Genomic DNA, 24,368 nt, shown 5'->3' with positions numbered 1-24,368 from the left:
GAGTTAGACAAGGCTGTAATCTTTCACCTTTGCTGTTCGTAGTTTATATGGATCATCTGCTGAAAGGTATAAAATGGCAGGGAGGGATTCAGTTAGGTGGAAATGTAGTAAGCAGTTTGGCCTATGCTGATGACTTGGTCTTAATGGCAGACTGTGCCAAAAGCCTGCAGTCTAATATCTTGGAACTTGAAAATAGGTGCAATGAGTATGGTATGAAAATTAGCCTCTCGAAGACTAAATTGATGTCAGTAGGTAAGAAATTCAACAGAATCGAATGTCAGATTGGTGATACAAAGCTAGAACAGGTCGATAATTTCAAGTATTTAGGTTGTGTGTTCTCCCAGGATGGTAATATAGTAAGTGAGATTGAATCAAGGTGTAGTAAAGCTAATGCAGTGAGCTTGCAGTTGCGATCAGCAGTATTCTGTAAGAAGGAAGTTAGCTCCCAGACGAAACTATCTTTACATCAGTCTGTTTTCAGACCAACTTTGCTTTACGGGAACAAAAGCTGGGTGGACTCAGGATATCTTATTCATTAGTTAGAAGTAACAGACATGAAAGTAGCGAGAATGATTTCTGGTACAAACAGGTGGGAACAATGGCAGGAGGGTACTCGGAATGAGGAGATAAAGGCCAATTTCGGAATGAACTCAATGAATGAAGCTGTACGCATAAACCAGCTTCGGTGGTGGGGTCATGTGAGGCGAATGGAGGAGGATAGGTTACCTAGGAGAATAATGGACTCTGTTATGGAGGGTAAGAGAAGTAGAGGGAGACCAAGACGACGATGGTTAGACTCGGTTTATAACGATTTAAAGATACGAGGTATAGAACTAAATGAGGCCACAACACTAGTTGCAAATCAAGGATTGTGGCGACGTTTAGTAAATTCTCAGAGGCTTGCAGACTGAACGTTGAAAGGCATAACAGTCTATAATGATAATGTATGTATGTATGTATTATTATAATAATTATTATTATTATAATTATTATTATTATTATTATTATTATTTCCAAAATTCAAAATATATCCAAAAATATTAGTTATATATAAAAAGTGCACATAACTATAATTATAGGAAATCTCATTTTCATTTTTTTATATCTAATACATTTTTACCTACAAACTATAATAATGGAGATATTTATGAATTTAGATCTTTAATACTAAGTCCATCAACAGCGAGCGTCGCTGGCAAACTATTATGTCGTCACGGTAGCAAACTAACTGGTGATAGTGGTAGGTGTCGTCATGATTATTTTTATATTATTTGTTTTATATCATACCAATACAAACTGGTCTTATGGCAATGATGGAATAGGCCAGGGCTATGACAGGGAGGGAAGCGACTGAGGCCGTAATAAAAGTACATACCCGGCATTTCCTGATGTGAAAATGGGAAACTACAGAGAACCACCTTAAGGGCTCTGAAGAGGAGGGTTTGAACCCAGTATCTTCTGAATGCAAGCTCACAGCTACTTGACCTGTATAGCATAGGAAACTTGTTCGATTTTGTTTTTATATGCTACAAAACGGAGTGGTCATTAGCTCCTATTGATTAGGACGATAATGAAGAAGACTATCAAAGTGAGATGTAAAGAAGAAACAGAGTCAAGAAAGGTAGTCTGTTCTGCTATTTGTTAGCCATTTTCTGCTCCCAAAAGAAAAATTGTATGTCAAAACAAAGTAAATTACTTTCTCAGTCCATTTGATTCAATAAAAATCAGTTTATTATGATATGCGTTATACCACCTTAAGATAGAAACAGTATGATGAAAAGGTAGAGACGAACCTGGTTAGTCTAATCTTACTTATGATTGTGTGATTGCTGACTATAAGTTACCTAATACTAGTATTAACATCTCATTTTTATTGAAGGTATGGTACGTAAATATTACCGTATATACACCTTCATTTCATACCTATTGTATAAAGACAATTGAATCTGCCTTTATGAGTTTAGATGAGTACTACTTTTACTGCACAACTATAGGATGAAACCAGTAGTGAGCTGGTATTATAAGCTCACCGGACAAAAAATGAGTCACCCTACTGCACACGCACAGATGGTGATGGTGGTGGTGGTGATGATGATGATGATGATTGTTGTTTAAAGGGACCTAACATCGAAGGTCATCGGCCTCGCGCACAGATGGATCATTAAGCTTGTACAGATAGCACAGCCTAGTCCTGTGCTCAACCGCACGCACACTGCCTCTACATGAGCATAAGGCAGTAGTGATCAGACACACATTAATGGCTTTGATGTATCAAACGGACAGTGTATGTCAACATGGTTAGATGTAAGAATGCGACAGAGTGGCAAAAAGGCGCAATTGTGTTTGGCCGTGCTCATGGTCATACGGTGCGTGAAGTCACTGGATTTGTTGGTGTTTCTCAGCGGATTGTTCAGTCTGTCTTCAAGCAGTGGTGTACTGCGCGTGGCCATGAAACACGTCAGAATTGTGGTTGGAAAATGATCTTGACTGAAAGGGACAGGAGATGCGTTTCAAGGCTTGTGAATCAAAATTGCTTCCAAACCCGACAGAAAATGCTGCAGTCAATGAATAAAAGTCCGTCCCAACCTGTTAGTGAGAGAACTTTGCGACAGGAACTGCATGCAATGAATATTTGGAGTTAAACACCTCGCAAGAGGCCATTGCTCACACAGGCATGTAAAGTTTCGCGTCTTCACTGGGATATAAATAATTGAATGTAGACACTCGCTGACTGGCGGAACATGATGTGGTCTGACGAATCAAGTTTTTGGCAGTATTCCAATGATGCACATCGCTGAGTACAGCAAAGTCCAAATGGATCTTTTTAATCTTGATATGTGCAAGGTCAGGTTCAAGCTGAAGGTTGGTCTGTGATGTTTTGGGGGTGTTTTTCGAATTATGGGCTGGGCCCGCTCACTGAAGTGATCACTAATGTGAACCAGCATGTTCATTTAAACATTCTGGATGATTAGATGTTGCCTTTCAGTCAATATCTGCAGGATGAGTATGCTATTGATACCCTGATTTTTCAAAATGACAACAGCAAAGTTCATGGGGCTAGACGCATATGTGACTGGTTTTATGAATACTCCCCCACCCTGTAACATCTCGATTGGCCTGCAAAATCACCTGACTTGAACCCCATTGAAAATCTGTGGGCCATGTTGGAACAGCGGGTAAAATGCGGACATCAGCATCCCTGCAATTTGGTGGAATTGCGCAATCAAATCCTCAGAGAGTTGCTTAACCCGGATGCGACGTACCTGCACAACCGTGTGGACTCACTTTCTAACCGAATCCAGGCGGTTATCAAGTCCAGAGGCAGAATTAGATGGTATGAAATGATGCTTGTAATGATTTCTCCAGGGGTGACTAATATTTGTCCAGTGAGCTTAATTATCAACACTTTAGGCACATAATTTCTCTGTCATCAATTCATTCATGATACTTGTGTGGATATTATTGTGGAAAATGGAATGTGCTAGAAATAAAGTATAATAAATTTTGTATGTTACAGCTTTCAGATGCAGTGTGTGATCATCAGTACCCTGTGGGTAAGCGCAGATTTTAATTTTATAATTATTAATAGTATGATTATTTGATATTTCACTTTACAAAGGAAAATTTAACGTATCCTCCTATTCAATACATAACATAATTCCATCATTAGATGGAGTAATAAATGATGAAATTTATGAAAGTGAAAACAGTCAATACGGAATGATTCTAATATCTTGTATTTATTTGATATGACAAGAAATTATGTTTTATATATTTGTTCAGAAAATATCCTCTTACAGTATTTTTAATGATCAGCAAATTATTTATTGGTTAAGTTTCACGACTTTCAAAAACTTTTTATCCAGTTTCTTGCTTCTTATTATCCTCCATAATTAATAACTGCCATTGAGTATAATTTTCCTTAGTAGAATTTTTGGAGGAATTTGAAGTGCTGGTATGTTAGAGACCTTCATGTAAATAGATGAAATTTTTTTTTTTTTTTTGCTAGTGGGTTTACGTCGCACGGACACAGATAGGTCTTATGGCGACGATGGGATAGGAAATGTGTAGGAGTTGGAAGGAAGCGGTCGTGGCCTTAATTAAGATACAGCCCCAGCATTTGCCTGGTGTGAAAATGGGAAACCACGGAAAACCATCTTCAGGGCTGCCGACAGTGAGATTCGAACCCACTATCTCCCCGATGCAAGCTCACAGCTGCAAATCCTAACCGCACAGCCAAAGTAGCCCGGTATGAGAATCTTTTATAGTTGGGAATTCCAAATAAAGTGCTTTGCAGAGGGCACCAATGTCGTCGAAGCATGAAGGAGTATACATACCTGCCAACCCTTCCGATTTACCCGGAAACTTTCCGGTTTTTAACTCGTCTTCCGATTTTCCGATTTATTTTTACCTCTTCCTATTTTTGACCAATATAACTTCTAGTACGGCCAATAATCTTCCCCTACGATAAATTCTTACGTGTTTGTGTAATTTACGAAACCTCATTTTCAAGAGTATTTATTTGATGCTTTATTTCGTGAGTATTTCGTCCTGCGCCGTCGTGTATCGTGTTTCCCGCTCACCACAGCAGCGTGTCCGCTTTATACAGCTGGGGATTCGGGGCGGCAATTGTCTTGCAAGCAAGACAGGCTGGCGCGCGCTGGCGACTCAGTTAATCGGGATGAAAGAATGAGTTTATTATTGTTGTTCGCGCGCTGTTAACGTCGTTTCTGTGCGTAGTTTCGTCGGAGTTTTAGGCCCCTTTTTTTCTTGCATTTGTATGCTTTCCCCCACTGCCAAAGTCGTATGTTAATAATGTATGGAACATATGGAATTGTTTTGTATGTGGTAGTTTCGCGTATTTAAGTGCATCATTTTAATGAGTTGAATGTTTTTAAGGGGGTTGTGTCGGTGACAGTTTCAGGTAGTTTATTTTCTCGTTAAGGCCAAAAGTATAACAAACGTTATCTCCAAGTGTTCAGAGATACCTATAAATTTTCGTTCATTTTACCGTCTGATAAAGAAACTACCATATTCTTTCGCGTAATTAACGCCCTTGCATAATTTACGCATCCCAATATTTTTGGGTCCAAAGTGGACAAAAAACAAATGTTCACGTATTTGACGCTCCCACAACTTCGAACATCCATCACGCAGCTCCGGATGCGTTTCGAAATAAAGATGTCAACTACTCAAGTAGCAGGCTTCCTATTGCGAAAGCGGGCATTCCAGATACAGGGCAACGTGCTGTTATTAGCCGGCACTAGTTTTACGAGTGTTTCGGGTACGGGACATTCTGTGATCTCAAAATTGTCAGTCCACAGTATTCGAGTAATACTGCATCATACTAACTCACGGTGATCAATTACGCCGAAACATACGGGAAGAGGGCAGCGAGTATTCAATGCCCAAATGAAACGTGCGCTACCGCGGTAACAGAAGTGCACGTCAAGCGGCCAACATGTCTCGCAAAGCATTTCGCGGACCAAAAAGCGGCAAGTTTCCGCAAGTAGAGAAGGATCTGCTTAAATATATGATTTTGTGACGCAACGTTGGATAAGCAATTTCTCACGAAATGCAGTATTTTAAAGAATGTGAAATAACCGCTGCACATGGAATCAGTGTCTCGGATTTGAAGGTTAGCCGAGTCTTGATTAATTTTATGAAGAGAAATGGACTTCCTCTTCGGCGAAGAACATCATCATGCCAAAAAATGACGAATGATTTAAACCATTTTCATCGTTTTGTGATTGAGAAGCGTAAAGTAAGGAATATTTGATCTCCCTTATAGGAACCGCAGATCAGACGCCAATCAGTTTCCATATGCCACAAAGTCGAATAATCGATAAGAAAGGATCATACAGTGGTATCGTACGCGCTACCGGAAGCAAAAAACAACGATGTACTGCAATGCTTGCTATCACAGCTGATCTCAGAAAGCTTACACCTTACATTGATCTAAAACGAAAAACAATGCCCAAAGCAAAATTTCCGCGAGTGATCCACGTTCGTATTCAAGAAGAAGGATGGATGGACACGTCACTCGTACAAGATTGGATACGAACGGTTTGGGGTAATGTAGCAGGGTCCCTCCTTCGATGCCCGGCCCTTCTTGTGTTGGACAATTTTTTTTGCCGGTATGTCATTGTTATGGCATTACATGAATTGTACTTTTATTAGTTCATGTTTTCACTCCAGGTCGTATTGTCAGCTCGTAATGGGAAGAATATTTTCCAGTCGGTACTTCAATCCCCTGTGTCTAACTTACCTGATGTACCCTATTTGAATTTTCAGGACAAATCTCACTCCGGAATTTTACGCCAAATGACGATAACCGCAAACGAGTTGAACCAGTTGTGTTCTTATATTATATTTGATGTATCTTTTAAATGTAAATGAATTGTAAATATCTTAATTCCTTGAATAATTTACGCATCCGAAGTTTTCGCCTGTATTTTTCGTCAAAAAGTGCGTTAATTACGCGAGAAAATACGATATTATGCATTTTGTTGCGTGTGTCGGTGTGACATAAATATTATTATTCGTTTAAGTGTCATAAATGATAATGATAAGGTACATTTTCTTGTAACCATTTTTATGTTTTGGTAGTTTAAGATTTGAAATTTAACGGTCAATTCGCATTGTAACTGTAGATATGTATGCCTTTTATCTCGACCTTTTTTCACCTAGACCGTGGTGGAATATATGTAATGAAATTCAGGAATAAAAAAATCTTCCTATTTTTGGTTTCTAAAAGTTGGCAGGTATGAGTATAATTCTGATGCTGGGAGTAACTTGTGCCGTCGCATTACTTTATTACAGTGGTGGCCAAGACTTGGGCCACTAGGAGTGCAACCAAGTCTGATTGGTGCTCCTTATATCCCCCACCACTATGCTATTGTGTGACCAGACTGGTAGCCTTTCCCTTCTCTCCCCTCGACACCTCACCACCAGTGCACATGCCAAGAAGCACTGTTTGGCTAGGCCTTCTCAATTACAGTAGAACCTCGATTATACGTTCCCAGAAACTACGTTTTCCCATATTATTTGTTCAAATTACTTGGTTCCGCGAGCATCCTAATTAAATCACTGTAAAAATCCCGCATTACCCGTTCCTCGAAGAAACGATTTTCGGGATCTACAGTCCAGAAATTTCAGTCCCATCAACACCAAATTCTCGATCACACGTTTTTCAAGAAACTGTATCTTACGAAAGGACAGCTACGGCATACTTATGGATCTTGGTGTTGACGTTCCATCATTGTGATGATTTGAAGAAGTACTGTACTGGAAAAGCAATTGACGGTGAACTTGCATAAGGGATCATCTTAGCATCGCATTCGGGTAGTATTGTTTAGAGAATCCTCGGAAATCATAAAGTGGAGAGTGCCCACGGTAATTGGAAGGAGACAGAGCGCATTTCGACAGCTCTATTTGAAGACGGAACGAGTTTCGTCAAATGTACGTAGGCCTACTTGCAAAAGGTCTACATTATGTCCAGGGTTAGATGTTCATTTTTCTTTACTTTTTTCGAGTGTGTCGCTGAACAGGTTTTCGGCATTTCCCTCAGGGCACTGTATAGTCACTTGGCTTTCAGGCAGCAATCGAAACTGCTCCTTCTTAAGTAACACAAATTTAGTATTTTAATATTATCGTATACGATTGTTATCGAGACCAGAACAGATGTTGCATCTTACGTATGGTACATAAAGCCATGGAAGGTTTTGGGATTGACTATTACTGTTTTCGTCCTAATATAAGACGGAATTTCTCGTGTTTGTGTTAAAATGTTATAAAATGTTATAAATGTTATTTTATTTGCGCATGTTACATTAAAAACTTTCTGTCATTTCGTACTCGTACCAACTTGTACAGTGAGCGCACTTTCCAGCTGAGCACAAAGTCGCGAATAATCGTAATTTCGAAAATGTTAATGATATTTTTTTCTCTTTCCAATTTGATCGTGATTAGTGACGGGCAGAACTAAATATAATGCATTTGAGAACTTGAGGATTGATGCTTTCAAAACCATATTCTCGAGTTCAACATAACCTTTAAAAGTCGATGTAGGTCTGGTGACCAAATTACAATGAAAAAAAAAAAGAAAAAAAAAGGATTTTGCCATCATGTTGCATGCTTTTGTATCTAATGTGCTTTATTTTATTAGATTAGAGAATGAAAAAGTACTTGTGGTCGATTGTTGTTTGGCTTGGCGTTACGGGTATTCGATTTTTCGAAGAGTTTGGCTGATCAAAGTTGCTGAACTGAAAGAAGTTTCCAAAGGAATATGATGAAGATTTCAGAGGAAACTGACGAAGTTTCCCCGGCAAAACTGAATGTAAAGTTTCGAGTTTTAAGTCGCGTACCGGTAATTAACGTTTGAAGCCAGCCCCGCGGTCTAACTTGCCTGCCTCTCACCCGGAGGGCCCGGGTTGAATCACTGGCCAGGTCAGAAATTTTTACCTGGATATGAGGGCTGGTTCCAGGTTCAGTCATTCTACGATTACCTTTAATTGAGGAGCTATTTAATGGTGATATTGCGACCCCGGTCTAGAGAGCCAGGAATAACGGCCGATATGATTTTTCACACTGAACATGCGTCACCTCGTAAACTGCAGGCCTTTGGACCGAGGGCGGTCGCTTGGTAGGTGGAAGGCCCATTGGGGCTGTAGTTTGGTTTGGTTTAGGAGCATTTTTACGATTATAAGTATACATATTTCATTTTTGTGATGTTTAGCCAAATTGTTGATGGTTCATTTGTTTGTGGATTTTCCGTTTTTCCGTGTTGTGCATTTTTTTTCCGTGGTCCTTCCAAAAATGGAGAATTGAGGTTCCACTGTATAATTCTCATGCAAGGATGGTTTTTGATTTTTGGTGATGTTGAGGAAGGCTGCACTAATTGTACATGTTTTACACTGGCTGGCTATTGATCACATAGTACATTTCATTGTGACCCTTCTGCCTCTGTGCATTGTAGCTGTCTAGTACAGCAGTACTACGTAGAGATTTTTTAAAAAAATGGTAAATATATCCTAATGGCTGGGCTGAGTGGCTCAGACAGCCTTCTGATGCCAAGTAATTGGTTCAATCCCAGCTCAGTCTGGTGGTTTTTGAAGGTGCCCAGACATGCCCGCCTCATGCCAGTAGATTTACTGGCACATAAAATAACTCCTGCAGGATAAAATTCTGGCTCCTCACCAGTCATGAAAACTGTAAAAGCACTTAGTGGGATGTTAAACCATTGTTGTTGTTGTTGTTATTATTATTATTATTATTATTATTATTATTATTATTATTATTATTATTATTATTAATAATAATAATAATAAAGGGAGAAGAATAAATCCACAATACCAGAGATATCATGAACTGACAAATGTTTTAACTCTGGTCAGGGTTACCTGTTAAATGTTGGAGTAGACAGTATAACCCTCGACTCAATGCCGAGTGTTGGATGATGGTAAATAACCCGACTTTCTAAAGAGGCCAACATGTTTCAGCAGAGGAGCTCCTTTGGGTGGGTGCTGGTACCCCAGTGGAGGAATTCTCCAGGTTAAGGGCAAAATGATAGCCTGTATGAAGCATCAGTCAGGACTTGGAGAGGGTGAAATGGAATTGTATGATCTACAGCCTGACACAGAAGCTCCCTGGACAAGGGTGATGGAAGAATGTTTTATAATTCAGTTGTATATTTATCAACAGTTTCTGTGAAAGAAACTTACAAAATTTTGTTAGAATGTTAAAAAGTGTTAGAGGGGCATGATAGCCAAGTGGCATAATCACTAGCTTTTCACAAAGGGAGCTGCGGTTTGAATCTTGGCCAATGCATGTGGGATTTTTGAAGGGAATTGTCACATCTGTATTGTTCAGGTGCCGTGTACGATTAGAGGTCTTGTGGCTATAATAACAATAATCGCATAAAACTGCAAGTTTGCTTGCCAACGTTTATGACTTACCATAAGCACAAAACTACATGCACATCCATCACCATGTATGCACTGACTATTAAAGCGAAGGAAAACCTTTCTTTGAAATTTACCAAACCAGGCATACATTTTACACAGTCGAATCATGATAATGATGTAGTCAGTTAAGTAGAACAAGGGAAGAATGAAAGAGATATGGCAAATGGATGTTGGACCTGTACTTCACACTCCTCCACATCTTGAGCACTCTTCCTAGTGTAAATCACTTTTTTGCACTGAGTGTGCCAGTTTAAACTTCCTATTTATGGTACATGCATCAGGGAAGAAGTGTGAGTTCAGTCATCAAACCAATAACATAATCTGCTATAGGCCATGTAGCTGTAAACTTGTACCTGGAAGACAGTGGCTTCGAATCCCACAGCTGTCAGCCCTGAGATGTTTTTTTGTGGTTTACCATTTTCCCACTAGTCAAGTGCTGGGTCTGTACCTTAACTAAGGCTATGGTTGCATCCTTCACAATCCTAGCACTGTTCTGTCTCATTATTTCCATGTTTGTCTTAAGACACGTACAGATTTAGCAATACAGCCTCACAAAATCCATTTGAATTTGCCTGTGAAGTGATCTGATTGGCTAACTTCAGCAGCTGATAAAATGACAGTGCGAGGTATCAAGTTATTTATCAACAAGACCAACTCGCTAATGCTTATATACCTGGTTCACGTTGTTTCCGACCACCCTTTGTATTACAGTGATATATAAAATTATGGTGGATATTCTAAATCCCATATTTCAGCTGTATTATGCTGTTGTCTTGCATCTTCAGTTTTTAATCACCCATATTTTTGTCTTCGGTATGTCGTGACCTACCTGTCCTGTTCTAGTAGGTTGGTCACCAGGCAGTTGGATGTTGAAGTATTAACTGTCCTGCCGAGCGGAAGTAAGGAGGTAATTGTAGGTGCGACTCTGTCCCGCAACTCACGAAATAAAAGATAAAATAACTTCACTGTCCTTTATTTCCAGAATGACTAAGTCTACTATATACAATATATTTACAAGTTGAATGTGTTAATCTGAGGAGAGAGCTTGTTCCACACGCCTACCCTACGGCTACGCGAAATATCCGAATACTGCCCTGCAGCACGTATGTACAGTCTTACTGATACGATTATCTGCTCAAAAGAGCCTGGTCTTGAAAGTACGAATTACTGTTCGAGAGGGAACCTCGCGCCATCTTGGTGTAGGGTTATATCTGCTCTCCTAGAATCAAAGGTTGATCCCTTCCCACTACCTTGGGGGTGGGTCTTATGGGCGTTACTTCGCTGCTAGTCGGTGGCACCCTCAAATAATTATCGCGGTACGTGCTGCCCTCTGAGCACTACTGTCTCTGTCTCTGTCTCACTTTGCACTTCTCTTTCCTTGTCTCTCTAAAGTGCAACTGTACTGGCTTTGTTTTTTGCCGGTTCGCCGCCCAGCTCGCATACCAACTCTGTTTGTCGATACACAAGTAAACATCCGTTCTTGTCAACATGTTTTCGTAGGCGCATTTCCCAAACTCTTGGCCCTACTAAGGCTCTGTAACTTATTGAAAGATTCCTTCTTTCTAATTATTAAAACTGACTATAATTATTATACAATTACTCTGATACTACAAGGTGTCTCATATCACTGATTATTATTCTAATACTAGTTTGTTTCCCTTGACACCTTGAGATCGAATCTCGGCTGCAAATCCCGGCTGCCGTTCATCTGACAGTCCGCCGGTTCGAGCCCCTGGGGAGGTCGGTACATGACAGGTAACACCACCACCACCGCCACTTTGTTTCTATGTAGCGAAAGTGAAGATCCTTATTTCAGTGCATTATCTGTTAAACTTCAGTGTGCTGCATTACTTTTAGATAGTAGTAATTCCAGTAGTAATCTGGTCCTGAGTTTTGGTGAATGTAAGTATATCAGTGACAGCTAACACCTCTCTTTACATCATGATCCACTATTAACTCCATAGGATCTAAGTGACATTAATAAGGATGTAAACCCCATCACATGATGCATATGTCTTCTGGCAATTTTTGTTAGTTACATTGAGTAACTGGGGTTCTCTACAATCCTGTTTGCTATCTGGACTGATGGGAATGATTTCAAGATAGATATATCTTGTTCAGTAGACACATAGAAGGTGTCTATGGCAAACTTGAAAACCTCAAGAAAATGTGCAATAGTACTTTGTTGTTAAAGATGCACACTGCAGTTCAGGGTGATCAATGGCACAAGTGTGACCCGTCAAAGTGGAAGAGCATAAATCCTTGAATCTGGTTCGCGGATCCACCTCGATGTGATCGTGAACACTGGCGATGAGCTGATGAAAAAGATGAAGAACTGTGGCATGACAATGTCTGACGCATTACGCTCAAAGTCATGATGAAGACGTTGCCACCAGTGATTTCCTTGTCTCCTTCAAGTTGTCATTGTTACCAGAGAAAGTCAAGGTAACAACCTCTCGTTGCGATGTGAGGCCGTACATCCCACCTCTCACGCGGTTCCATAACTGTTAAAGGATCCGACACATGGTATCTCGTTCGAATCGATCTACGTGTGGTATATGTGGAAGTGAAGCTTATGGCGTGGAACAGTGCATACCTCCGAACAGGTGCACTAACTGCCCAGGTCTTCATTCTCCTTGAGATAAAAACTGTCATGTCTATCTCAGTGAGATGATGATCTAAGAGATGAAGACACTGGATAGTCTTTCCTACCAGGAGGTGTGTCATAAGTTTAATTCCTTGAATGCACCTGCCAAGCAACTAAACTTTTGTTTTATTGCACAGAGTCTACCAGGTTTGTTATTTGTCCCAGCATGACCTGTGAAGATTGCTGCACCCAAGGTGGCAATCGTTTTCAATACTAATTTTATTTTGGTGTAAATAAATACCACAGAAATACGTTCACTTCCTTGCATAAACCCACTTTATAGCCGTTGTGTCTATTCCTTAAGAATACACAGTTATACAGAATTGTGCACAACACAACACTATTAAGGGAAACACACTGAAGCATTTTACTGTCGATTCTGTCAAGTACAGATATCAGCAAGTCCTCGCACTGATTGCTCACTTCGCCATCACACGGTTTATTCTGAAAGGTACAGATATCAACAAGTCCACACACTGACTATTCACTTTACTATCACTCAGCAAGAATGACTACCCTCTAACTCACTGAAGTCGATTCTGACAGTACAGATATCAACCAAACTCTCAAGTCACTGTAACACTCACTCTAACCTGCACTCCACTCACTCCCACTCTCTGGCCTCTCAGCATGTCAGCTCGATATACATATACTGTTTAATACCAGTATAAATGGTCCGTTATTGGACATTATAAATTTTCCAGCTAACTCATTCCTGGTTGCCAGCGTTTCGCCCCCGTGTGCTAGGCTGGCTCATCAGTTGGACATTATAAATGAGTTAGCTGGAAAATTTATAATGTCCAATAACGGACGATTTATATTGGTATTATAAATTTACTCAATCGCGACAAATATTTCAGATTCCTTATGGGAATCAACATCTATATCATCGGATGGCCAAGCAGGCATCAATTTTTGGTAATGAGACAAAGTTTCTCACAGTGCATTGGCACTGCCGGTGGCTCCAAGTAGCCTACGCAGTGGCCTCCACGGTATGCACTAGCCAGCGTCTTGGTAGGTGTGCTAGGTACCAACTGATGAGCCCAACCTAGCACACAGGGCTGAAACGCTGGCAACCAGGAATGAGTTAGCTGGAAAATTTATAATGTCCAATAACGGACCATTTATATTGGTATTATAAATTTACTCATTAGCGACAAATATTTCAGATTCCCTATCAGAATCAACATCTATAATATATACTGTTTGACAAGCAGTCTAGAAATATTGACTTCTGGAAATGTTCTTGCAACACACTAAACACATCTGAACATACAAGGAACAATCGATCGGCCAGCCTCTCGATTGGAGTAGATCAAACTCAAATATTCGATTACAGTTTACAAATACACATGGACAAGTCTGTTACATTCCTAATGTTTCTGCATATATCTGGATAATAAATCATTACTGTAAGTTTCCAGAAACCTCCATATGTATCAGAATGATTGTGGACTATACCCAGTATACAAATATTACAGAGTTTTCTACAGTTTTTGACTACACAGATTTGGAGGTTAGACATATTCACAATATGTATTTGAGGTTATACAAATGTACAATACACTTAATATGTAATAAAAGGTAATTAAAATATATTAAACATAATAATTGAAGGTTTTACAAGAGTTTGGTTGTTTACTTGCTTACTCCTCGGCGCTACAGCCCTTGTAGGGCCTTTGCCTCTCTGACGATTGTAGCCCAATCTTCACGATCTTCTGCATGCCTCCTCCATCTTCTTATTCCCATCTTTCTTAAATCCTCCTCCACATCATCCAGACATCTTTTCTGGGGTTTTCCTTTCCATCTTCTACCACCTGGATTTCCTTTATAGATCTTCTTGACAGCCCTGTTATCTGGCATTCTCTCCACATGTACCAACCACCTTAATCTGTTGCTTTTTATTTTGGTTACGATACTTAGATGTCCATAGAGTTCTTCCAATTTGTTGTTTTTCCTTATTCTCCACAATTCCCCTTCCTTCACTGGGCCAAAAATCTTTCTCAGTATTTTTCTCTCTCATCTGTTCAACAGTTCTTCATCTACTTTGGTCATTGTCCATGTTTCAGAACCATAAGTTACCACTGGTCGTAATACTGTTCGATAGACTGTCAACTTTAATCTTCTACCAAGGCTGCATGATCTAAACACTTTCAGTAAAGCTAAGTAAGCCCTATTGCCTGCAGCAATCCTCGCTTTTATTTCCACTTTCATGTCATTATCTTTTGTCACCAACACTTCTAAATACTTAAAACTTTTCACATCTCTCGTAGTTAATCCCATTTAATTTTATGCACTTGTCTTCCCTAATTACGGTCCTCCTAGATGCAAACAGGTAATGAGTTTTGGCATTATTCACTCTTAGGCCCATTTCTCCTCCTTCCTTTTCTAATCTATCCAGTCCTTCCGCTAGGTCTTTCAATCTTCTAGACAGCATATCATCATCAGCATAAGCCAGATTCTGTGTTACACGGTTGAACAGCGTACCACCTGGATTACTGACCTCCACCTTTCTCATCACATGCTCCAAAACCACATTGAAGAGCAGGGTAGATAACACATCCCCTTGCCACAAACCTTGGTTTACTTCAAACTCTTTAGTAAGATTTCCTTCTATTTTAACCAAGCATTTAGTACCTGTTAGGTTCATTTGTACCAGTCTTATCAATTTAGTTGGGAACTCCATGTCCATCATTGTTTGATACAGTTTCCTCCTTTTCACACCATCATAAGCCTGTCGAAAATCCACAAACAGCTGATGCACATCCACATTATATTCATAGCATTTCTCCATTATTTGCCTGACAGTGAAGATGTGATCTGTTGTTGATCTACCCTGTCGAAAGCCATTTTGGTAGTCTCCTAGTATCTGCTCAACCAGTGGAATGAGTCTCATAGACAAAACCTTGGCTAAGACCTTATAAACCACACTAAGCAAAGATGAAAAAAACCTACAACCTGTTTTCCAGTCATTGACCGGGTCAGGGATGTAATGAATGAAGCATATATAGGCTGTTATTACAATGGGGTCGCCACTCCCAAGGTGATTTATTAATGAGTGATAAATACTAAGCAAAGATACACCTCTATAATTTTCACAATTTGCTTTATTTTTCTTCTTATGAATTGGGCAAATAATCGCTAAGCTCCAATGCTCTGGCATTTGTTCTGTTTTCCAAACTTCCACAATTAATTGGTGAACAAGTTGCGTCATCTCAGCTGAAATGTTGTCACTTCCTGGAGCCTTATTATTCTTCAAGTACTTAATTGCCGTCCTCACTTCTTCTATAGATGGTACAGGCACTGGTTTTAAATCTAGGCTAGGATCCTGCCAAGGCTGCCCATCCTCTTCTTCCAATCTCACCGTCTCTGCAGGCACATTCAACAGTTCACTAAAGTATTCCGCCCATCGGTCAAGAATCCGGTCTCTTCCCCCAATCATGTTTCCTTCTTTATCTCTACAGAATACAGCATGTGGTTGAAAACCTTTCTGTACGTCCTTTATTTTCCCATAGAACTTCCGTACTTCTTGCATATCATATTGTTCCTCCAAATCTGTAATCCATTTCCTCTCTGTCTCTCTCTTCTTTCTCCTACAAATTCTGTCTGCCTCTTTCCTCTTCTTCCTAAATTCTTCTGCATATGTTCTTCTTTTCCTGTTAAACATTTTCTTCCTTGCTTCATTTCTCTCCTCAATTGCTCTTCTGCAATCATCATCAAACCATCCTTGCCTTTCAGTCTTTACGTCCACTCCTAGTACTTCGTCCGCAGTTTTCTGCAATGCATACCTCAGTAAAATCCACTTTCCTTCGATGTTTTCCACTGCCCAGCTTTGTTGTTTACCCTCCAATTTCTTCTCCATCCTGGATTCATATAGCTGCGCAGTTTCTTTATCTTTCAATTCTGAGACCATATATCTCCTTGGAGCTTTCCCTTTCTTAACAGATCTGTAAGTTGCAATATGTTGCCTGTATTTTACCCGTACCAAGTAATGGTCCGAATCACAATCAGCTCTCCTACAACTTTCAACTTGTAGCATGTTAGATCCATGTTTCCGATCGATTACTACAGGGTCTATTTGATTCAAGGTGACACCATCTGGTGAACACCAAGTGGCTTTCCGTATATTCTTTCTCTGAAACAATGTACTCTTCACCACCATCGAGTTTCCCATGGCAAAATCAATTAGCCTCTGTCCATTATCATTTGACTCATCATGCAAACTTTCCTTCTCAACTGTCTCCCTATAGGCTTCTTCTTTACCCACTTTAGCATTGAAATCTTCAAGTATGATTTTTACATCTTGTCTTGGGATGCATTCTGTTTCTTGTTCCAATTGTCCATAGAACATATCTTTCTCTTCACCCTCAGCCTCTTCTGTTGGTGCATACACACATACAAGTGTGATATTGAAAAAATGGGCCTTCATCCTTAGAGTGCATATTCTTTCATTTACAAGTTTAAAATTCAAAACTGCTGACTTATATCTGTCATCCACTAGGAAGCCTGTGCCACCTATTGTACTTCTGGCTCCACCACTATGCAGAACTGTATATCTACCACTTCTAAAAACACCATTTCCTTTCCATCTGACTTCCTGAATTGCTGCTATTCCAATATTATATTTCTCCATTTCTTGTTTCAGACTGTTTAGGGCTCCTGGTTTATTCAGGGTTCGTACATTCCAGGTTGCTATATAGATATCATATTTCCGTTTGCATCTTCCATTTCCTGGCGTGGGTTGTTTACCATTATCATCAGTCCGGCTATTCTTGTCTATGAGTCTCGTAACGAGTTTTTTTCCGATATAGGGTTGTTAGCCCCATGATCAACCCCCAACCTGGAGGACCAGGGTATCCCTCTTAGTCTGGCCTATCACCTTTGACCTGTCCGGCTTGGGTGGCCCTACCAGGAGGTTATGCTCCCGCTGGCATAGCTCTCAGGATCACTTAGGCACGCAAGCTCCCACATCACGACAAGATGAAGATACCAGCGTGGGAGAAGAGTTTGGTTGTACATACAACAAATTGCTTCTGCGAGCAATGCCGCTAAGAGTAAAAGCCTGAAGGTGAGGACCATCCAGCCTTCAGCCAATAAGAAACCTGTGCGGGTGAAGGCAAATAAGCCAACAGCAGGGGAAGAAGGCAAAGTCTTCCTTCTCCAAGAGGTCAGCAAAAGCCGCTCCGAAGCAGGCAGAGGTGGCATATTGCAAGAGACAATTCTCATGATTGGTCCGTATTGAAGCTGACTATAAGCAAATTACCACAAAAATAATTTATTCTCTTATCACCACCTGATGATACCCTTAACAAGGGGCAAAACATGTCCCTGAGAAGTGTAAATAGTATTATGTAGATTTCACCTACGTAGCACGTGGCTTGTATTGAATAGGTGGTGATAATAGAATAAATTATTTTTGTGATAATTTGCTTAGAGGTGGCATAGTCGACAAACAAGAGCAAAAGGGCGGGGAAGAAGGGTGCCTTCTTAAGCGCTCCCTTATCCCTCCTGTGAAAGGGTAAACATGCCTTCTATCCGGCAGGTATGTGTCAATACCAGCAGGAGCACCTGCTGCAAAAATTTGCACGCTCCCCTCGGAGAGTGCCGCTATAAAGCATCGAAGAAGCACTCGGTGTCCATCACCTAGTCCGGTGGCGAGATGTGTTTAGGTTAGGAAGCAACCGACTCACTGCTTACAACCTAAAACTTTTACGTTGTTAAAGTCCACATTATGGCACTGTTACAGTGGAATTGTAATAGTTATGACAGGCCTCTTTCTGAGCTGCACCAGCTAATCACTAAGTTCATGGTGAGTATAGTCTGTATTCAAGAAGCTGATCTCACACCAGATCGTTACATGATCTTGAGAAATTTTAGATTTTACTGGAAAGAACAGGATTATGCTAACTGGTGTCATCATTGGTATTTTCACTCATTCTGACATCTACAGCAAAGCATTTCTATTTAGAACCCAGCTGGAGGAAGTAGCAGTACCTATTTCATTGTCTGTCATAACTACCGTTTTTAATGCTTATTTCCCACCTGGCCAGCCTCTGAATATCAATGACGTAATTGACCTAATAGATCAGCTCCCACCTTCTTTCCTCCTATTAGATGATTTTAATGTCCATCACCCATTATGGGGCTCCGAAATGCCTTGCCCCAGAGGAAGGGAGTTTGAGAATTTGTTAGGAGAGCCGGATTTATGCATTTGGAATACAGGGGAACCAGCACACTTCAGCTTTGACAGTAGTCTGTGCAGCCGTGAGCTTGTTCCCCTGCTTTGGTGGGATGTAGGTGAAGACTTCTGTGACAGTGACCATTTTCCCATTTATCTTACTTTGTTGAAATAGAGGTGTGGCCTCACTGATTTTGAGATGTGCTGATTGGCCTACATTAACACCTATAGATGTCTTTAACAACCTGAATAGCCAGAGCGCAGACAATGATATAACTTATATCACCAAGTTATTCCTGCTGCTGCTGACGAGTCTATTCCTTCTTTTTTTTTTTTTTTACCTGGGACGCCTTGATGAAAACTCGTTCCTTCTTGAAACAAAGAAATTGCAGCAGCTATAAAAGAATGACGTCGCACTCATAAACCATAGCCATCCTTTGCACTGGGAATTTCCATCGCAGACGGTATGATCATCAGTCGCAAGTCATTCCGCCTGTGTGTCTAGTTCCGGGAATTACTAACCTGATTTCCTTGCTCTGAAGAAGTGGGAGGCAGAATGCTGTCATTTATGGTTTGCCACTTACGCTTCAATAATGTGCCCTTTACAGAGTGGTGCTTTACAAGGATGCAGCTCCCAGACCAGAAAATGTCCATAACCAGATGTCGAAACACCTCAGCAAGGATAGCCTGTTATATTTTCTAGGGTGTTCAACTGAATCTGGATAGAGAATGAGTTTCCATCACATTGTGTATTCCACAAACTCACATTCGGGGAAAATGAAGTCCTGCAGGGATCAGTTCTCAAGTGTCACTCTGTTCGCGACTGCCAGAAATGTTATCACTGCTGCAGGTTCAGCAGTAGTGCTGTCACTCTGTGCGGATGATTATGCTCTGCATTATAGCTCATAAAATATGGCATTCGCTGAGCGACAATTACAGCAAGCTATTAGGAGAGTAGAACAGTGGGCCATAGAACTTTGCTTTCATTTTTCAAATTATAAGACCTTGGTTGTTCACTTCTGCTGGAAGTGTACTCTTCATCCCCATCCTGAGCTTTATTCAGGGGAGGTTTCTCTTCCTGTAGTTGGCACATATCGATTTCTTGGGCTACATATCAATAGTAAATTAGTGTGGGAGCCTCACATGCATCAATTAAAATTCAAATGCGTTAAGAAACTGAATATTTTTATGTTTCTTAGCAGCACTGTGTGGAGGGGGTGGGGCTGACCGCATGGTGCTCTTACGCTTTTATAGGGCACATATTTTATCCATATTATATTAATAGTAATAATAATAATAATAATAATAATAATAATAATAATGCTATTTGCTTTACGTCCCACTACTTTTTTTATTTACGATTTTCGGAGACGCCGAGGTGCCGGAATTTAGTCCTGCAGGCTAACATATTTGAGCACCTTCAAATAGCACCGGACTGAGCCAGGATTGAACCTGCCAAGTTGGGGTCAGAAGGCCAGTGCCTCACCGTTTGAGCCACTCAGCCCGGCCAGATTATACTACAGCATTGCAGCATATGGATCAGCAAGGAAAAGCGTTCTTCTTAAACTGAATAGCATCCACCACAATGGAGTTAGGTTGGCAATAGGAGCTTTCTGTACGAGTCCCACTGCTAGCCTGCTCGCTGAATTTGGTGTGCTACCTTTACACATGAGGCACCAGCAAACGCTGTTGTCCTATGTTGTGAATTTGCGGCAGATAACACTTCTCCCAAGCTACCCCTGCGTATTCCACAATGAAAACCGTCGGCTGTATGCTGCTTATCCACAGCAACGCAGCCAGTTGGTATATACAGGGTCATCGAAAATGAATGCCTAGATTTTAAATCATTGCTATTAAAAGCTATTAAAGGTAATGTAATGATTTTAGCCTTAAATGCGTGAAAAAAGATACAAGGTTTTTTCATACCTTAGTAAGTTTCAATGTGAGCTCAGTTAGTTGCTCTGCAGACGTCTAATCTGTAGTACACTTCATGCCACATGCATTGAATCATATCTGGCATAACAGTAGAAATGGCAGGAGCAATTCACTCCCGAAGATGCACCAAATCACGAATCTCTTCTGTGTACACAATGATTTTTACATACCTCTAGAAAAAAATCCTAAGGAATTAGGTCTGGACTTCTGGGAGATCAGGAAATGGGGGCATCTCTGCCAATCCAACAATTTGGAAAGTGTCCGTCAAGTGTATGGAGTACTTCACGAAGGTAGTGAGGCAGAGCCCCATCTTACGTAAAAAGGACACTGTCCAGTCTGTTGTTCGATATCTTAAATTTGGGGGAACACAAACTGTTCAAGCATGTCGAGGTAAATTAGGCCTGTAATTGTTTTTTCAGTGAAAAAGATAGGTCCAGTAACTTGGTCATGAAGTAACCTGCACCACACATTGAGTTTTGGGGAATTATGAACATACTCATGAATTTCGTTAGGCAGTTGCGATCCCCATATCCGGCAATTGTGATGATTCACACAACCACTTATGTGAAACATTGCTTCATCAGTAAAACACACACTCTTTAGAATGGTTGGATTTTCATCAATTTCATTTAACATAAAAGCTGCAAATTCAGTATGCTTTTAGGTTTTATTTCCTGCTTAAATTGAAGTTTTTATGCACAGAGTCGCCGTTTGTGCAGTAAGTTTTGAATTGTTGTTTTAGGAATTTGCAGGCAAGGCTTTGATTTCTTTGGGCTCCGAACACACGATTGGCGAATATGTTCTTGGTTGGCCTGTCCGACCTTTTATTGCCATGTTCCCTGTTTCTCTAAACTGATTAAACCATTGAGTAATAGCTTTGTTATCAGGTGCAGTTTCGCCTGGATAATTTCTCCGAAAGAGCCGCTGTACACTGACAATTGATTAAACCATTGAGTAATAGCTTTGTTATCAGGTGCAGTTTCGCCTGGATAATTTCTCCGAAAGAGCCGCTGTACACTGACAATTGACTTTGACTTCACGAACAAAATAATGTACTGTGCTTTCTGTTGAACGATCAACATCATACTGGGGCGGCGGTTACTGGTTGGCCTTCACCTGGTGGACCATGATGACTGCATAGCCAGTTCACGCATACCAAGGTCACGCTAATGCATTAAACAAAACTTGTGCTAACTAGTTACCACATAGTGAAAGAATCACTCATTTAACATATAAGGTTTCGATGAAATAATTTTTTTAAATCGATGCATTATTTTTTGATGACTCTGTACTTGGATAGCATTTACAGATTGTTTGATGTACCTTCAGTTCCTTTTCCTGTTAGACAACCAAGTAAGGTACCTCTGTGGTTGATACAATAACCTGAAATCATCCTGGATCTGCACACCGACCCAAAAATGAACACTAACTCCTCCATTCATTGGAGGCTCTTCACGTCCGTTGTTAGCCGGTATCCAGGTGTTGCGACTGATGAATCAACATACCAAGCGCACATAACAAAGTTAATTTCCAGAGGCGCACAAAATACAAGTCGATATAAGTCAGATCGAGGACCAGACTGACCTATACGAGCAGACACAAAAACATCACGCAGTAGGTGATTTAAAATATTTATTCCACATGAATAAATGAATTAACACCACATATTTACACATACAGTCAAACCTCGATATCTTGAACCACCATTACTCGAATTTTCAGTATCTCAAAGTAACTTCAATTTCCCGGCCGTTTGACCTATTTTTCAACTGTATTTATTTCTCTATTACTCAAAATTCGGTTACACGAATTTCTCGATTTTTCGAAGCAAACATTTCCTCCCTTGAAGCAAAAAATACTCTAACTCGAATTTTATGCAACATGAACTGTGCAATACCGCATTGGTGGTTTGTGAGGAGCAGTTAACAAGTAGAGAAAGGGTTACAGAGATGTTCGTAGCTAATATGACGGAACCGAAAACTAAAACTTCTAGTGATCAGGAAATCGGCAAAGCATCACTGTTTCTTGGGTGTGAATTAATAACCGGTCACATACAAAAGCAACTCCCGAAGTCGCGGATGACAATCTCAATTTACGAATCTCGGCTGGGTGGTATTGACGAGAAGTTTCAATGTGAAGGGAGGAAAGGTTAATTGTAACAAACAGAAGAGACTAACGGATTTTTTTCCAAAGGTGTCAGCTGAGGTATGTTTCTTGTTTCACTACTGTATTTACTGTATCCTGTCTTAAAAAGCTACTATAATAAGGGTTGTAATTAAAGTGATGCCGTAAAATAGAGTTTGTATATTTTTAAGTACTGTTAAAAATAATGTATTTAGTATAAGCCCGTAGATACATTTGATTCAATTATGTGCTATACATGGTCAGAAATGATATTCTCTATATTTCGAAATTTTGATAACTCGAAATAAAATTATAGCTCCAGAGGTGATTCGAGATATCGAGGCTGCACTGTATGTACAAACAAGTTTGGATTTATACCAATATGCGTCTACTGCTGTCTGTTGCCATGTTCTGTCTGTCTCTCAATCACAAAGATGCAGTAGCGTGTTGCCAACTGTGAAATGACAAAGATATGAAATGTGGCAGGTGAGTTGCCAACACAAAAGCCTCAACATATTCCACACACACACACACACACACACACACACACACACACACACACACACACACACACACACACACACACACACACACACACACACACACACACACACACACACCTGAGAGATCTCAACACTCAAAACCAATGTTGAATGTCTTACACAGAATCACAGTACAAATGAATGAAAAACTATACAGGCATGATATTGTATAGGCTTTTGGACTTGTGCCGTATCAAGAAAAATACAGTGAAATTCTTAATGTTTCGCAGAAAACTGTGCTCTGCGTCCTCAGAAGAATTCTCAACTGTCCACGAGAAAGGCTTCTTAAACAATGACACTATGAATTTGGAACGATATAATAGAAGTAGAAGTGGAAATGGTACGTTCATTCACCACAGGTGGCTCCTAGAACGTGGCACAACTCTAGAGTTCGAAGCGGAAGCTGGCCGAACCATCACAGTCAGACTAAGCGGTTCACATAACGTGTTTGCGTAACATATGACAGGTGTAAGACATAGACATAGCCCGGAATGAAACATCGGGCGACGAGGAACATATGAATTTGGAAAACACAGAGACGAAATAACAATAGGGAAGGGGCAGGAAAGGGAACTACCTACGTAAATTCTTAATGGCTGGCAACCAGGTATTACTTAATTGATAGCCGGTGTCCCTGTTGAAATTGTTAGGATTAATACATATTTCCACAGCTTCCCGTATAATCCTGGACCTGTAGTGTCTAGTGTGGGTAAGAGCTCGAGCATCTTGGAACATGACATCATGACCTGACGATAGAGCGTGCTCTGCTATTGCCGATTTGTCAGGTTGTTTGAGATGAATATTACGTTCATGTACTTTGATACGGGTACCAATGGACCGGCATGTTTGGCTGATGTATACTTTACCGTACGTACTACAGGGAATTTCGTATACCCCAAGATGTAAAAGTGGGGACAATTTGTCCCTGGTTTTACTCAGACTGTGAGCAGTTTTAGTGGTGGTGCCAAACACGGTTT

At 40.4% G+C, this 24,368-nt stretch overlaps 1 protein-coding gene across 6 annotated transcripts in view; it reads left to right on the top strand.

The window, feature by feature from the left end:
* The window catches only part of LOC136862890 (spermatogenesis associated 6-like protein), a 220,983-nt gene that overhangs the window by 157,876 nt on the left and 38,739 nt on the right, over nt 1-24,368 (top strand). For all 6 annotated transcript variants that reach the window (XM_067139169.2, XM_067139171.2, XM_067139166.2 and 3 more), the window contains one exon: nt 3,518-3,554. In XM_067139169.2, coding sequence (XP_066995270.2) covers nt 3,518-3,554 — 37 coding nt within the window. The remainder of the gene's footprint in view (nt 1-3,517; nt 3,555-24,368) is intronic.

The sequence above is a fragment of the Anabrus simplex genome, chromosome 2, assembly GCF_040414725.1.
Source record: "Anabrus simplex isolate iqAnaSimp1 chromosome 2, ASM4041472v1, whole genome shotgun sequence".
Classification (NCBI taxonomy): Eukaryota; Metazoa; Arthropoda; class Insecta; order Orthoptera; family Tettigoniidae; genus Anabrus; species Anabrus simplex.
This window is presented reverse-complemented; position numbering and strand designations above follow the sequence as displayed.